The following is a 15,612-nucleotide window of genomic DNA, read 5'->3' as shown; positions in this document are numbered from 1 at the left end:
ACTAGTAATTAGGTAGTAATTAGTGGTGAGTTCTGTGGCCTCTATTTCTCGAAACATCTTGCACAGCCGAAATATATCGGCTTTGGGTCCGTAGCCTTATTTGTCAACCGGGACAATTTATTTCGGTGTTTCTGTTACATTGTACACGCAGAATTTAGGTTTAATATCCCATACCGCCATTCTGTTCCTTTTCTGAGAGATGCCTTGGTGGATCTGACAACTTGATCTGCCTGCGGTTATAACCCGGTTTAATCCTTGGCCTTTGTCCACTTCAGAGCCAGGCGTAGAGAATAAAAGGAAACTCCATACACCCTTTATGGTACTTCTAGCATCGTGTGCTCGGAGTCATTAATTCTGAGAGTCACAGGCCAGCTATCCTTATGAGCACTACTCGGAAGAGTATGAACATATATTGATCTAAAGAGATCTTGGGCTGCTGACTTCAAAGTTGGTTGAATTAGATAAGCACCTGAGGTCCCGCCCAAATAAGCTCTCGGACTATTGATTATCCTTAAGCACGTGAAAAAGCTTAAACTCTCCTCCAGTCTTTGTTCAGGGAAGAAAAGACGAGAACGCGAGGCAGACGGAATTGATGCAAGGGGAAAAAGCTTCACAAAAGGCCTCTGAATCACCCTCGTTTGGTTTGCCCTATACCTAGCTATGGGCAGAGATCAGCCCGCAAAATAACAGTGAGATATCCGTGGGCTTCATCCGACGCCTCTACCATAACCAAGTAGTTGATGCTGAAGCTAATCGATCTTAGATAACTAGGGGCTGATTCCTATGATCTCATGACCTACGTGGGCTCCTTTCTTTTCCTCCATCTACCACGACCGAATAATAATGAGACATTATATATAGGCCGTTTTCACTGGTTGTTTCATTTCCAGCACGTTTAACACCCTAGTCTACTCTTCTACTCATTTTCTCGACTCACAACTCCCGATATTGCCTCAGCCAAAAGACGCCACAATCCAACGGCCCATCAGACAGGTATCGAGAATACTTCACTTGTCTAACTGGGAATGTCGTCCCTTGCTATTTGGGAAAACCTTTGCGCTGGAACTATTACATCATCTCATCGTGGCGGTGAGGAGGACGTTGACCTATAATGAACTCCGTAACGCCCGTGGATGGTAATACTGAGGGGAATGGGGACAAGAAAATGGTAGAGGGCAGTGCCAGCTATGAAGAGGCAGGTCGATGTGGTGAAGGTACTGATCAGAAAGGGTCGAAAATCTCATCGACGAAAGCAGCTGCAGCCAAAGAAGAGCTCGATGATTTTGGGTTGCCGGCTAGGTCTGGAAGATCAACCCTAGCAGCAAGATCTGTGTCAGCACAGAATGTATCGCCCACTCTCCCGGATAGATCAAAGACACCTGCGGGCTCAGATATCCCAAAGCCCGTGGCCAGATCTGTGTCTGGACCCCTCGAGGTGCCGAAAGGAGAGACAGCCGATTTACCTGTTGACGAACCAGGATCCAATATAAACCATGATAAGACTACTGTCAGCTTCTCAGAGACAAAAAAGGATGACATCTCCACGAAACCTAGTGCTACTGAGAATAACAGCGCTTCTAAGCCGCACCATGAGGCGCATTCAAAGGATGTGTCGGAGTGGTCACATCAAAAGATAACAACAAAAGATGACTCCGAAGAAGAAAAAGAAGAAGATACATGGCAAGACATGCCAGCACTGGGAGAGTTTGACGTTTACGATGATTATGGAAGAATAGTAGCCCGCGGTGCCAAAGAAGATGACGCTACGGCTTATCAAGGCCTAGGAGGGGCTGGAAAGGGATATACCCGAATTCAAATTGACGAAGATGCTCAATCTGCAACTAGTATGGACGAAAATACGAGCTACTTGTTCAAAGAACCGCAAAGTAATGCTCTTGGCGTTGAAGACGACGATTTACGCGATCCAACATCACAATTAGAAGCAACAAAAGACCTCCTTACCGAAGGTCAAAGAATTGCGTATGTTGGGGCTACGAGATTAACGATATTTCAAATGGTTAAGCAAGTGGAATCATACGAGTCATCATCAAAGACGACGCGCAAATTTCTCAGCACTGCAGTAGATTCAATGACGAAATGGGGCCAACAAATAATGATCAGACTCTACGGGCATATGGAGATTAACTCCGATGAACAGGTTATGATTGAACAATTGGCAGAACATGGGGTTCGGCCAGAGGACCTAGTTTCTCCCCTAATGCGGAATTCTCGTGTGAAGAATCCTCTTGCCCAGGAGCCTGAATCCGGCCTCAAAGGACCAGTCGACGAGTCTGCTGCGGATAGTAACAACAAAATGTCAAATTTCTCTGATGAACCGCCACGATCACCCACGCCTCCACCACTTTATGAATGTAATGACAGTAACGAAATACCAGAAATTCAATCACCCTCCGAACTCCAGCAGTCTAAAGATCTAGATATAGACCTTCGGTGGACTGTTCTTTGTGACCTATTTCTCGTTCTTATTGCAGATGCAACGTACGATGCAAGATCTAGAAAGCTGCTTGAATTGGTTGGAGAATCAATGCACATTTCCTGGACCCAAATTTGTCGGTTTGAGAAACGCATTATTGATGCATTAGAAATGCAACAAGAAGCTAGCAAGGAGACATGGGATGAAGCACAACATTTGGAGTCCCGAAGGAAGGCTGCTTTGAAGCAACGGTATCTGATAATGGGCTTAGCAACGGTTGGAGGTGGTCTGGTAATTGGCCTCTCGGCTGGGCTTCTTGCGCCCGTCATTGGTGCTGGCCTTGCTGCCGGCTTCACGACTATCGGAGTCAGCGGTACAGGTGCCTTCCTTGGTGGGGTTGGTGGAACAGCCCTAATAACCTCAGGCGCAACTGTTGCAGGGAGTACTATTGGGATTAAGGCCTCTGACAGAAGGACAGGCGCTGTCAAAACGTTTGAGTATCGCCCTTTACACAACAACAAACGACTCAATCTTATTGTCACAGTTTCTGGATGGATGAATGGCAAGGTCGATGACATTCGATTGCCATTTAGTACTGTGGATCCTATTATGGGCGACATTTACTCTGTTCTGTGGGAGCCTGAAATGTTACAAAGTACAGGACAAACAATCAATATTCTTGCTACTGAGGTATGCTCTCCAACTCCTTTTCTTTTTTTCTTAAATCAGTGTAAAAGGAAATAAATTAGCTGATGACCTTCCTAAGGCTCTCACACAAGGTCTTCAACAAGTCCTGGGTGCTACGATTCTCACTGCCCTAATGGCGTCACTGCAATTGCCTATTGTTCTAACGAAGCTGTCGTATCTCATTGACAATCCCTGGAACGTGTCACTTGCTCGTGCGAATGCCGCTGGGCTAATACTGGCTGATTCTCTGATAAACAAGAATTTAGGGAATAGACCTATCACCCTCCTTGGATTTTCACTGGGTTCGCGCTTAATCTTTTCCTGCTTGAAGGAACTTGCCAACAAAGGCGCCTTTGGGCTAGTGCAGAACGTATACCTATTTGGCTCTCCTGTCGTCGTATCAAAGGACGAGTATACCAGGGCCCGAAGCGTCGTATCTGGGAGGTTTGTGAATGGCTATTCTTCAAATGATTGGATTCTCGGTTACCTTTTCCGGGCAACCAGTGGTGGAATTATGCGTGTAGCTGGACTCGCCCCTGTCGAATGTACTCCAGGGATCGAGAATGTTAATGTTACACATCTTGTCAGTGGCCATATGGCCTACCGTACTGCGATGCCTCGACTGCTGCGAGAGGTTGGGTGGGATGTAGAAAGCGACGAGTTTACTGAAATCGAAGACCCTGATCCTGACAAGCATGAAGAACGACAGCGTGAATTAATGCGTGAAATAGACGAAGCTCGCAGACAAGCCGAGTTGAAACCGGACAAGAAGCGGTTTGGTTTCTTTAAGAGTGGGAAACTTGCCCAAAAGAAGCGGTGGGAAACTTATGATGTGAATAAGAGCACAAAGGAGTCGAGCTCGTCTGGAAAGCCGGGCGATGCAGATAGCTCCGTTCTCTTTGATATTGACGCCATCAGAGCTGAGCTTGCTGGTGAGCATATTGAGATCAAACAGTTGGAGTCTACACTGCCTCCTATAAATCTCGACGTGAACATTGATTCGCCTACCGCTACGAACGCGCAGACAGACTCGACTCCCGCAGTGGCATCAGAGGACACGACAAATAAAGATACAGATATAAAGCCAGATCCCGCTCTAATCTTATCTCCCAAGTCCAACACCTCGCCAGTGTCGTCAGAAAGCAAAAGCCAGTCAAGAATTCCCACGCATACATGGCCTGCTCAAGAGGAAGAGATTGAAATGACCTTTGATACCTCCTACACTTCTCCAGTCGCCTCCCCTCCTCAGAAATTAGCATCTGATTCCCCAGTATACTCCTCGATCTCCTCTCCCAACAGTCACTACGGACTTTCTGATATCAATCCTTCTCACAACGCTTGGGCCGAGCAGCACGATGACTATAACGAACCTAACATAAAGATGACATTCCAATGAAACGGTTTGCTTTATGAGCACCTCGAGTACACTAATGCGGCCAATGTGTCTAACGCTACTTTTACATATCTTCTTGTTATCTTTCAACTCCATGAAACACCTTTTGTATCTATTTCAGCGCTACGTGACTTAGTTAATAAACTGCATCTTACATGAGATAAGTAGCAACTAAATGGACGCTCATGGCCTGGAGTCATTATTCAATACCGTTCTGAGCCGCCTTTTTCTCAGCGCTTCGCATAGGCTTCGTGTCGAGAGTATTAAAATGTTCTTGTCGTTAACTGGTTGACTTGGCGCTTAACTCGTTAGCTATTCGCGTCTAAGTGATCTCCACCAGCAAACGAGACGCGCGAAACGACAGCAAACAACCGCTTCGACAAGTATCGAGCGAACCACGGAACGGCTATAGTCCCTACCAATCCCATCCGCCATCGTGCTGGCGCCCCTGAGGGATGGCTCCCGCCCCGAGGCCAGACCCCAGCTACGCATCAACCCGATTAACAACGAGAAATCATACTGGAGGTCCACCACTTTCGCAGGTCGGAGGGAGGCCAACACGGAGCGCGCAAAAGAGAGTTGTGGGAACAGGGAGTCAATCACCAGACAATCGGGCAGAACAGCTGAGCCCTACATTCGCAAAGCAAAGGGTCGAGCCTGCGACCGACGATGAACCCCTTGCTTCCAGCGATGAGGACGAATACGACTTTGGGGGAGGTGGAGGAGGTATCGGCAATTCGTGATCCGCAGAAAAGAACTCTCTTTTCACCAAGGGACTTAAGTTACCATATCCAACAGAGTGACGCTGCAAAATATTTGTCAAAAAGCCGCCTGGGGGAGAGTGATGCTTCGGAGAATGAAAATTCACCGAAGAGACGAAAGAGAACCCCAACTCCTAGGAAGAACCAGTCGAACACATCTAAGAAGCCAGCGGCTACACGCAATATTAGGAGACCTACAACTCACCCTTACCAAAAAGATAAGGAAGAGGAAGGTATATTCAAGGCATTCTCAAAGCAAAGTCGAAGACAAAAGCAATACTCAACAAAGACGTCTCATAACATTCATGCTCCAACACCCCTGAAACACCGGGCGGCGCGCGAGTGTGAAAGGGAACCTTCGAGCGGTTCTGACGCTAGTCCTAAAAGCTCGCATAAATCCCAAGCTGACAAAGGGCCCCAGTTCAAGGACCCAGCCTCCTTCATGCAAACTCACGCATCTATTCCAGCTAGCTCTTGCCGTGAAAATGACCCTGATATTCTGGACGTTAGTGATGGGTTTGAAGCCGTGTCACCGCTAAGCTCCGTATCTTCGTCGTTTTCTGTGCATATACCCCCAGAGCTCCAGGAGGAGATTGACCGTCGCTCTGCGCCAGTTACAGTGTGTCCTGTGTGCGAGATACCAGTGGACATGGAACTGTTCAAGTCTTTCAAATCAATGGAAAAAATGGGCCAGCAATCCCGGTTCTGCTTATTACACAGGAGGAAATCTGCAGAGCAGCAGTGGAAAGAAAGACGTTATCCAACTATAGAGTGGGACTCGTTACAGACACGCATTGAAGGCCATTTTGCAGAATTGGAAAGAATATTGTTACCCGACAGTTGCTCAGTTTATTGAGAGTTATTGAAATCATCTGCTCTGGAGCACAACAAGCAAGGAAACTTCCGTCTTAGTATTACTAACTCAGAACTAGAAAAGATGACTACCGGGTACTATGGGGCACGAGGCGCAAAGAATATGTAAGAAATTACTCCTATGCTTAGTCTCCCGCATTTTGCATGCTTACAGGCGTATTGTAGGATGGAAGTCATTATTTCCCGCTTTGCTCCGCGAGTACGGGAATTGGCTTTATCAGACCCGCTGGTACAGGCAGTTGGAGTTTCCGGCTATGTTCAGGCAGTGCTTGTTCCAGAGCTGACAACAATTCTTGTCAAGGAAGACATGGATGTTGACGATGAGGAAGCCAGACGCATCATGCAGGATAGCATGGAGATTGGTGACCTTTTGAACCAGCAACTTGACGATACTGTGGAATTGCGGAACGAAATCTTGGACACCTAGTAGAGGTCAAGGAGGAACGTCTACGTACCCTGTAGTCGATACAGAACGAACTGCCCTTAACAAACTGTGAGATATCCGCTGTTTCTTGTACACTTCTATTCATTCATAGCAGGTGGAGTTATTGGGCGAGAGGTCTAGGAACCGCAAACAAGAACATCTAGCTTGATAGCTCTCTGTACTTTGTAATGTTGAAATGTGAGCGTTTTCTTTCTTTCTTTTTTTTTTTTTTTTTCTAGAATTACATACTTATTTCTACAACACAAACTCCTCGAAACAACCCCTCGTCCTGTATTTCCTACGGTTTAAGCAAACGTCTTCTTATCTCGGTAAGCCAAACCGAATGCGACCAAGCCATAAGTTGCCAATATGCTCAACCCCACAGGAAGTGGTTTTCCACCGGTTTTGATAACTCTTGGAATAGAGCTACCGCCTAGAACAGCGGATGCGAGAAGGCCAATCTCCTCTCCATAAGGCTGATGGGCTTGTAGGCGGAAATAGCTTACGGCGTAAAGTGCACCGATTGTGAGTCCTGCAACAATAGATGGAACCGATCCTGTACGTGCATACCCGATGATGCCGCCGCAGGAGGTTAGAAGGGAGAGGGCAGCGGCCGAATAACTTGTATTTGCGTTCTAGAAAGCCTGATATTAGAGGCAAGCATTGGCGTGACCGCAACAGTTGAGTAACCTACCATTATTGCCCGGCTATACAATGTGAAAGCTTTTGATTGACTGGCCTCAACAGTGGGTGTCTCCACAGTACCCTCTTATGCCCACGAGCGATGTGTGGTTGCCAACGTGTTGTGTGTTTCTGTGATCGATTATAGAATGGCATCTTCTACCTTTGCGCGACGTTGGCGGTTGCTCCTGCTTAGTCAACACTCACCCCGGACCAGTTATCATCACGTGATATTTCGGCGACCTGTTCCTTTCGCCTCCATCATCACCAAATCGACCATTGCAGCGAGGAAGATGAACTTGACGAGCGAAAGCAGAGGTTTTACGCTTATTTAACAAATATTTGAGGGATTTCTATACCAAAAGAAACTTGCTATTTGGTTTTACGAGCCTCCTTCCGTTTAATCCTGTCCCAATGGCACCAAAACGTCGAGAAATACAGTCCGATGTAACGACTCCCCCGGCCAGCAAAGTGAAGCAACAAGCAACAGCTTCGTCAACTGTACCCAAGCCATCGCTATCGACCTCTGCAAATGCTCCCGCGAAAGATATAATACTGAATATATGGGATAATTACACCACAAACACCCCCCAGCGGACACTACTTTTAGATATCTTCATGGCTTTTTTAGTTGTGGTTGGAGGAACTCAATTCGTATACTGTGTTTTAGCGGGCAACTATGTGAGTCTACACTTCGAAATCCTTGTGTTATCTGTTATAGACGACCTATGAGAGGGTACTATGGCTAACCATTCTGTTTCTACTCAATCCAGCCTTTTAATGCATTCCTAAGCGGCTTCTCTGCTGCTGTGGGCCAGTTCGTCCTCACAGCGAGTTTAAGAATGCAAACCAGCGATGTAGGGAAGACTAAGACTGCCGGAAGTTCCGGCGTTTCTAGCGGGGCAGACACGCCGATTCAAGACCGGGGAGAGGGTTCTAGTGAAAGGTCGGTGTTTACTTCAATTGGCAGGATGTGAGCTGATGGAAAAATCACATGTGCTAACAAGTTTAATATAGAGCATTCGCGGATTATATATTTGGGAGCATTGTACTGCACTTTTTCTGCATCAATTTCATCAACTGAGCAATCGAATAATCGTTAACCCAATAGGGGCTCCATTATATTCAAGTTAGGCTTCCCGGTAATCGAGAAATTCGAAGGGGAGCTTGACTTCAATACGTTCATAGCTCGTGTATACTACCCAAAAAGAAGTAGAGAAACTTGATATTCAATGTCAAATGAACATTGTTCTCGGGTACGAACCGCCGAAACGTTTTTATCTGACACCTATACAGTGCAATGAAGCTCTCGACAGCCGCTCTATCTCTATCCCGTTGTTCACAACTAAAGGAGGCACTGACTTTCACTCAAAATCCCCTTCCCACTCTTTTGGATTGCGGCCTCTTGACCACACTACCACTTGTGACCAAACCACCAGTGGCCCTCCTTATCCCCGGAGTAGCGGTCGGTCTTCTCACTGCAGTCTGTATTTCCTGTCTCTTTTTAGCTGACTCTTTCTCAGCTTCACGGGCAGCAAGTTCCGCGGCTTTCTGACGATCTGCAGCTATTTGCGTTTCTATTTCCATTTTCCTATTGAACTCACGTTCTGTAACGCGGCGTTCGCGCGCAGAGTAGCCTTTTTCTTTAATTGAATAGAAAACACCACCAAGATCGGCAAGCCACTGGTAAGAGAAAATATGTTAGCTAAGCCTCTAAATGCTGGAAGAGGAGGTATATTCTCACATGGGGATCAACTGCAGTAACAGTAGACATGTACTCTTTGCTGGTTAATATCAATTCATGATACACCACATAGTCAGGTAGGAAACCAAGACCGTATAAAGAGCTGGTGGGATGTAGCTGCACAGTTACACTCGTCCGTAAATTAATATACTCGCCAATACCCTTGACCCTGCCAGCTTGATGGTAGTAGCCGGAACAAATGCATTTTCGAATAATATCCCAATCCGTACCACAGCTTGTCAATTGCATTTTCTGCATTTTCATTATATCATGTAGCTGTTCACGGATCTCCTTGGCTCGTCGGAGGGCCTTGGGATGGAGGAAGTGGCGCACACACCACCCATCTGAATAACCGTTTGCTTTCCATTGTGTGTAGACATGGAGAAGAGTAAGATGGTCTGACTCTGGCACGAAGAATTTTTCTCTAGCGGCATCGGACTCCTCTTGTCGCTCTTTTGGACGGTAAAACACGCTGGGTACAGAGAGCATAGATACGATTGTGAGCATTTCTTCGCTGCAGTCATACAGCTCTGATGAAGTAATTAGGAGTTTCGCAAGTGACGGATCCATTGGGAATGCGCTCATTCGGCGGCCGATGGCAGTTAAATCCCCCAAATTATCAATTGCCCCGAGAGCCCAAAGGTCAAATAGTGAGGTTGTGATTGTATCTTGAGGGGGAGGGTCCATGAAATCAAAATCCAGCAGGTCTTTGATTCCTAGTGATTTGAGCAGGAGTACCGTGTTGGCAAGGTTTGTCCGTTGAATTTCCGGGATTGTTTGAATATAAAACTCATTTTTGAATGCAAGCTCAGTATACAAATGATATGCTTTCCCAGGCCCAGTTCGGCCAGCTCGGCCAGCTCGCTGGGAAGCATTGGCCTGCGAAATCGGGGTGATTTGGAGTGTGTCCATGCCCATTCGCGGATTGTACACCTTTAACTTTGAAAACCCTGCATCTACCACATACATAATGCCATCGACTGTCAAACTGGTCTCAGCAATATTGGTAGCAACGATGACTTTCCTGACTCCTGGAGGAGCCTTGTCGAAAATTTTGGCTTGTAAATCAGCCGGCATTTGGCTGTATATGGGCAATACACTAATTTTCGGCGGATCATTTAGAAGAGCCAACCTCTCGTGTATCAATTCGCAAGTAGCCTCAATATCTTCCTGCCCCGTCATGAAAACTAGGATATCACCCGATCCCTGGGAAACGTGGATGGCCAACACTTGTTTGACAGCACTATCAACGTAGTCTTCGCACGGAGAACGAGAATATTGTATATCAACAGGAAAAGTACGTCCAGGAATTATAAACTCTGGAGCTCCTCCGTAGAATTTCGAAAATCGGTCAGAGTTCATGGTAGCAGATGTCACGATAAGCTTAAGGTCTCTTCTTCTTGCAAGAACTTTCTTGATCAAGCCCATCAAAACATCTGTATTCAAAGCTCTTTCGTGAGCCTCGTCCATTATAATGCAAGAATATTTGTCGAGATCGGGCTGGACCAAGGACTCTCGTAAGAGAACGCCATCCGTCATATCTAGAAGAAATGTTAGCAACTCGCTCGGTTATACCACTGGAAGGACCACTTACATTTGATCACCGTTTCGCTGCTCGTACAGTCTTCAAAACGTATAGCATAGCCCACAAGCCCTCCTAGTTTGACTTCCATCTCTTCACTGACTCGTTTGGCGACACTCATTGCAGCAACACGGCGTGGCTGCGTACAACCTATCAAACCAAGCTCCCCGTAACCATCCTCATAAAGAAATTGAGTCAACTGGGTAGTCTTTCCAGAGCCAGTCTGGCCAACAACAATAATGACTTGGTTATCCCTTATCACTCGTAGGAGTTCCTCTCTGACGGCAAATGCAGGGAGATATTCCCTCTGTTCCCGTAAGGTCTTGCTCCTACTAAAGACACTAGATCCCTCCGACCTTTTCAAATGCGACGCAAATTTGCTGTTGTTGCCCGCCGTTTGATCTTCTTCCCCTGGAATTGCGGCTGCGCTATCACCCTCATCCTCTTTAACACCCATGATATTCCCCAAAGTCGTCCCGGCAGCATTTGTTGCGTCTTGAGCTTGCTTCTGGCGTTCCTTGCGCTGCCTCCTTTCCTGTACAACTTTACTTCCTTTACGGCTAAAAACAGCCATGTCACTCTGCGGATCTCGTACGGCCGGAACAGGTTCGAGTTGCTTCGTGAAGACTGTACGGCCATCTAAAAAGGGAGGACGAAGATCATGAACGAGCAAGTGTACTCTAGTCGAGTCGTCGTCATCTTCAAAATCAGCGTCATAGTCCCTCCTCTGGGCAACGCCCGAGGTTAGCATGCGATTTGTCTCCCACGCATCCACGTCCTTTTGTTTTTGTACAGCACGGGCATTGAAGCGGCGACTGTTTTTCTTCTCTGACAATGCTGCCTCGCGAATCTGGTCTGCCCAGGCACTTTCTGGAGCGCCAAAGGGGTTATGCGTCTCGTCTCCAAAGGTGTGTCCAGATTCATCACCCATGTACCAGTCACGATCCAGGGCCATAGCGTCATCATCGTTCACGAATGCTTCGGGGCCATCGAATGCGTGCTGGTGGGGAGTTGATGAGCCATTTCGTCCCCTGCTGGGCCTTTCCTGGCCGTCGTCGTCGTCGTTCACTGGGGGTCTGTCGCGTCGCTTGAAAAGGTGTCTAGGGCCAGGGCCGGTGTAGCTCTTTGGTGACGAAAGTGCGAATCTATCGGAATCTATCTTCCGCCGCTTCGGGCTCTCTTCACGGCTCATGATGCCCTCAGTTTGTAAGTATCCCAGAATTTATACAAGCGTTGCACGACTGATTACCCTGTCACTTGGAGTAGTCCCTTGGAAGGTAGTAAATTGGTCTATTTAGCGCCGGGCACGACAAGCTAGGCGCTTATGGTTTGTCCATAGACGCGTTTGCCGCCTGCCGCGATGGTCATGACACAACTAAAACTTCAGCTTCGAGGCAGAAACTCATCCACCTTGGTATTCTGTCCCTTTTTCTAGTGAAGCTCTCATAGTTATACTGTGTAATTGGGGGATACAATCTTAATTCTCTTATATAAGTAAAATTACCGTCCCTTTTGCGAGACTTTACTTGTGGAGATACCATCGTCAGCCGAACGGTGGTAATCCCGGTGGTCCTTACAACAGATTATAGGAATACCCAAAACTAGGTTCTTGAGCCACCATCTGTACCCGACATCTTGAAGACGGCTAATAACCCCGTCTGTAACATCATCGGTTGCTTGGGATATAGACAATGACACAGAACAAACGAATGTAAAAAAGATTTATTTCGCTGCTAAAAGATGGAGATTAAAGAAAAGGCAAAAGTAAATATCCACTATACCCCAGTCATTTCTGATACTCCTATCATTATGGATGGATGGAAAGTCAATGTCGCATAGCTTCGTTCATACCATTAGCTGCTGATGTGTATGAATAAATGATCTGATCTTTAATACACGAATAGCTTCTCCCATACCCGAAACTGCTAGAGTGACCGGTCCAATTACTGTCTCTGGTGTCATTCGCATTTTCTCTATCCTTCCACATCTATGAAAATTTCTAGTCTGGTTGCTGCGTGGTCACTTTAGTGATCTGTTTGTTTTGACCCGAAAAGTATAGTCTATGGAGAGCTTTGTGAATTTTCGAGCTCTGGTACAGCAAAGACAGAACGCTGTGCAATGAGAATAGTACAGCTCTCCCGGAAGAATCATACCCCGTGGCTTCTGGCAGCATCCGCATCCCCTTGCGCAGCATCCTTGTGCGGCTTTACACTGATGTTTTCCCTGTCCATCTCCATCTAGAAAAAGCCAAGATTCGACCAATCGTCTCACCCCACCCTCGACGTGAGCGGCTGGCGCCTAAGCAAGGTCGAATAGTACTGCCCTCAAATTCCGAGCCTCTGTTTCGAATCGGCTAGCTTTAACTTCCAGTCCTCAGGACCGATCGTATCAAATGTTTCAATTTCTTTAATTTTCCCCATCACGACACTATCTAGGACCATTGTTCTCAGAAGGATGTCTCTCTGCCTGAAGACATTCATGTCATGGGCTACATCGTCCAGCCAGGGACTGCAGTCATTCTTCACCTGTTTCTGCACCTGTGGTTGGGGGGCTCTCTGGAGAACCCTTTTCTTATTGGTCTCCCTGACTATATCCACAGCCCGCTGTGCACCCATGGCCTCAAATGATATTTCGAGAATCAGCCTAAGCAGCAAAATTGATGTTCGGCACATAATCAAACACGCCATGACAACTACGAACCCGAAGAAGAACAGGCCGACCACCTGCTCAGTTAGCCATCTCGACGCCATCTTGAAAGAAGACAGTGGTAATATGCAGAGCAAGCAGTGAGTGGGTGAGGGCGTAAGCTATAATTAGAAGAATTAGGAGAATTATTCAAGAGAGGTGAGCGGAAAGTGCGAGCTTTTGCCCTTTTATACTTGTAGAATCGCTCCTGTATGTTTGCAATATGATGTGCGTGGCGCTGGCGTTCTGGTGGCTGGGGGTTATGAAAAGCTGAGCGGATCCATCAGCATCACACCGAGGCACTGTGGTAGAGTGGTTAATACGTTGCACTGCTACCGTTATACAGTTTCTCTGCATACATAGCCATGCAATTCCTTCGGGAGCCAGGGTTCGAATCCCTGCGGTGTCGCTCTTTTTTTTCCCTTTTTTTTTCCTTTTTTTTTTTTGTGTTCTTTCCTTTCTTTGAATGCCTCAGTCTAAGTTTTACTGTGATACAGGCCATGCAGTAGTTGTGTTAATAAGAATGTCCGGTGTGTATCTGAACCTCGTAAATGGCCTGTCGTGGTGACGTCTGGGTGCCAAGAGGCGAGGATCCTCCCAAGCTCAAGACAGCAACCAACCGCACGAGAGCCTGACATACTGCGAGACGGACAACTATCTAAGCTACGACAACGTATGCAGCGAAGCTACAGGCACCGTCTGTGACGGAATAAGCAACTATGACGACGAAAGACGGCAAGCACACACCAACGACTGACGAGCTGCTGGCTCAGTTCGACGACCTAAGCGTCGATGCCGTCAGCGCCAAACCACCACAGCCAGGCAAGCAAGGAGCCGTTGAGGACGACGTGCTTGATGAATTCCAGAACCTAGTCTCCCAGAGGCCCGCAAGTCGCCCTGCAACGCCCCAGATCTCATCGACCTCGACCAAGTCACCGAAGCCGGCGGCGGCTACCGCTACACCCACTACTGACCGGTCCAGCGAGGAGAAGTTACAGACCAGAAAGTCAGGAGATAGCACAAGAGCATACCATAGGAGCATCACGCCCTTGTCAGAGACACAGAATACACCGCCGAGCCCGGCACCACAGCCGCAGACCAGTAGCAGTAGCGGCGGCGGCGGCGGAGGTGGATGGTGGGGTGGTCTCTTTGCTACAGCTACCGCGGCCGTCAAGCAAGCTGAGGCAGCAGTGCAGGAGATCCGGAAAAACGAAGACGCTCAGAAATGGGCAGACCAAGTCCGTGATAATGTCGGTGCTCTCAGGGGACTTGGTGAGCTATTTTATTTATACCCCAAGATTGGCCTGAATGATTTACTTGCTAACCACATAATCTAGGGGGAGAGCTACGCACACTCGCACTTCCAACGGTTACATCCCTTCTCCACACCCTGGCGCCTCCAATATCAACTCATGAACGTCTCCAAATTCATATCACGCATGATCTCCAAGGATACCCTGCCCTAGATCCTCTCATATACAATGTGTTTTCCCGAGTCATGGCCCAGGTCGAGGGAGGTGACTTACTCGTCATCCAACGTGGCCAGGAAGCAGCACCAAAGCGTGGAGAGGGCGCGGGTACCAGTCAATACAGTTCAGCAGGTTGGAATGATGGGCCCTGGTGGCGCTATTCGTCTCCAGGAGGAGGTCGTTCGATATCTGCCATCAAGGGTGCCATGGTAGCCAGCAAGCTTGCGCGAGCTAGTGCAGAGTCCTACGCAAATGACTTTTTCGGAGCTCGTGGCGGCGTAGAAGAAGCTACCCGTCAAGCGTCCGAAATCCTATCCGACACCAACCCCGTCAGGAACAGTGATATCTTCCTCGCCATCCAAGCTATCAGCCAGCCCGTATCGGAAGAACTCTTCCAGGCCGGGGCTGGGCCTAGCGGAGAAGCTGACAAGCCAACCAGCGGCGTCGTGGAAACTGAGCAAGAAGCCGAGGAAGAAGTGTCCTTCGCCGTGTACCTGCATGATCCCATCCACGGCATTGCCTTCCACACAATCTCCCAATCTCTTCCACAGAAATGGATCGACTGGCTTGACGCTCCTGCCCCTGACCCCTCTTCCGTAGACCAAAGCTCTGCCTCTCAAGAAATGCAATCGACCGTTCCAGAAGCCATTGCTGAAATAATTGAGAGCGGAGGAGTCGATCCACGTGAATGGGTGGCCGAATGGGTTGAAGACGCAATTACTTTGGCCGTGGGCGTTGTTGCACAGCGCTACGTGGCCAGGAGAATGGGCGTTGGTGTCGGCGGTATCAACAAGGGAAAGATGAAAGCTGAGCAGGCGACTGTTGTTGACAGCGGAGCTGGGGAGGCTGCAAGGGCTATTTAGAAGAGAAAGGTCCTTC

The 15,612-nt window shown here is 47.8% G+C and overlaps 6 protein-coding genes and 1 non-coding gene across 8 annotated transcripts; 5 read left to right on the top strand and 2 right to left on the bottom strand.

Moving 5' to 3' along the window:
* Window positions 1–1,111: 1,111 nt before the first annotated feature.
* Window positions 1,112–4,517, top strand: TERG_06259 (uncharacterized protein; the record flags this gene model as incomplete). The annotated part of the gene is made up of 2 exons (XM_003233217.1): window positions 1,112–3,124; window positions 3,201–4,517. The coding sequence occupies 2 exons, from the start codon at window positions 1,112–1,114 to the stop codon at window positions 4,515–4,517; spliced, it is 3,330 nt and encodes a 1,109-aa protein (XP_003233265.1).
* A 666-nt stretch (window positions 4,518–5,183) lies between these two features.
* On the top strand, window positions 5,184–6,575 carry TERG_08898 (uncharacterized protein; the record flags this gene model as incomplete). The annotated part of the gene is made up of 3 exons (XM_003233216.2): window positions 5,184–6,114; window positions 6,208–6,253; window positions 6,314–6,575. 3 exons carry the CDS (start codon window positions 5,184–5,186, stop codon window positions 6,573–6,575), a joined length of 1,239 nt encoding a protein of 412 aa, XP_003233264.2.
* A 1,092-nt stretch (window positions 6,576–7,667) lies between these two features.
* On the top strand, window positions 7,668–8,230 carry TERG_06255 (uncharacterized protein; the record flags this gene model as incomplete). The annotated part of the gene is made up of 2 exons (XM_003233214.1): window positions 7,668–7,934; window positions 8,027–8,230. The coding sequence occupies 2 exons, from the start codon at window positions 7,668–7,670 to the stop codon at window positions 8,228–8,230; spliced, it is 471 nt and encodes a 156-aa protein (XP_003233262.1).
* Window positions 8,231–8,621: 391 nt separating this feature from the next.
* TERG_06254 (uncharacterized protein) lies at window positions 8,622–10,536 on the bottom strand (the record flags this gene model as incomplete). 2 transcript variants are annotated; one of them, XM_003233213.2, is made up of 2 exons in its annotated part: window positions 8,622–8,936; window positions 8,998–10,536. In XM_003233213.2, the coding sequence occupies 2 exons, from the start codon at window positions 10,534–10,536 to the stop codon at window positions 8,622–8,624; spliced, it is 1,854 nt and encodes a 617-aa protein (XP_003233261.2). The 2 variants fall into 2 exon arrangements, with proteins under 2 accessions (XP_003233261.2, XP_047606824.1); XM_047750120.1 differs by lacking the exon at window positions 8,622–8,936 and having other exon boundaries at window positions 8,959–10,536.
* A 900-nt stretch (window positions 10,537–11,436) lies between these two features.
* Window positions 11,437–13,423, bottom strand: TERG_06253 (uncharacterized protein). Its single transcript, XM_047748578.1, has one exon. It carries the CDS (start codon window positions 13,327–13,329, stop codon window positions 12,904–12,906), a length of 426 nt encoding a protein of 141 aa, XP_047604563.1. The 5' UTR covers window positions 13,330–13,423; the 3' UTR covers window positions 11,437–12,903.
* A 139-nt stretch (window positions 13,424–13,562) lies between these two features.
* On the top strand, window positions 13,563–13,673 carry TERG_10553. The gene has a single exon. It is a non-coding gene; the product is annotated as a tRNA-Ser (tRNA).
* Window positions 13,674–13,983: 310 nt separating this feature from the next.
* Window positions 13,984–15,596, top strand: TERG_06252 (uncharacterized protein; the record flags this gene model as incomplete). The annotated part of the gene is made up of 2 exons (XM_003233211.1): window positions 13,984–14,536; window positions 14,602–15,596. 2 exons carry the CDS (start codon window positions 13,984–13,986, stop codon window positions 15,594–15,596), a joined length of 1,548 nt encoding a protein of 515 aa, XP_003233259.1.
* Between the last annotated feature and the right edge of the window lie 16 nt (window positions 15,597–15,612).

The sequence above is a fragment of the Trichophyton rubrum genome (genome assembly GCF_000151425.1).
Source record: "Trichophyton rubrum CBS 118892 genomic scaffold supercont2.7, whole genome shotgun sequence".
NCBI classification, from domain to species: Eukaryota; Fungi; Ascomycota; class Eurotiomycetes; order Onygenales; family Arthrodermataceae; genus Trichophyton; species Trichophyton rubrum.
Note: the sequence above shows the minus strand (reverse complement) of the source record. Positions and strands in the feature narration are given on the sequence as shown.

Bases quoted from the DNA above. Each gene is read 5' to 3' on its own strand.
- TERG_06253 (XM_047748578.1), bottom strand. From the start codon at position 13,329: ATGGCGTCGAGATGGCTAACTGAGCAGGTGGTCGGCCTGTTCTTCTTC.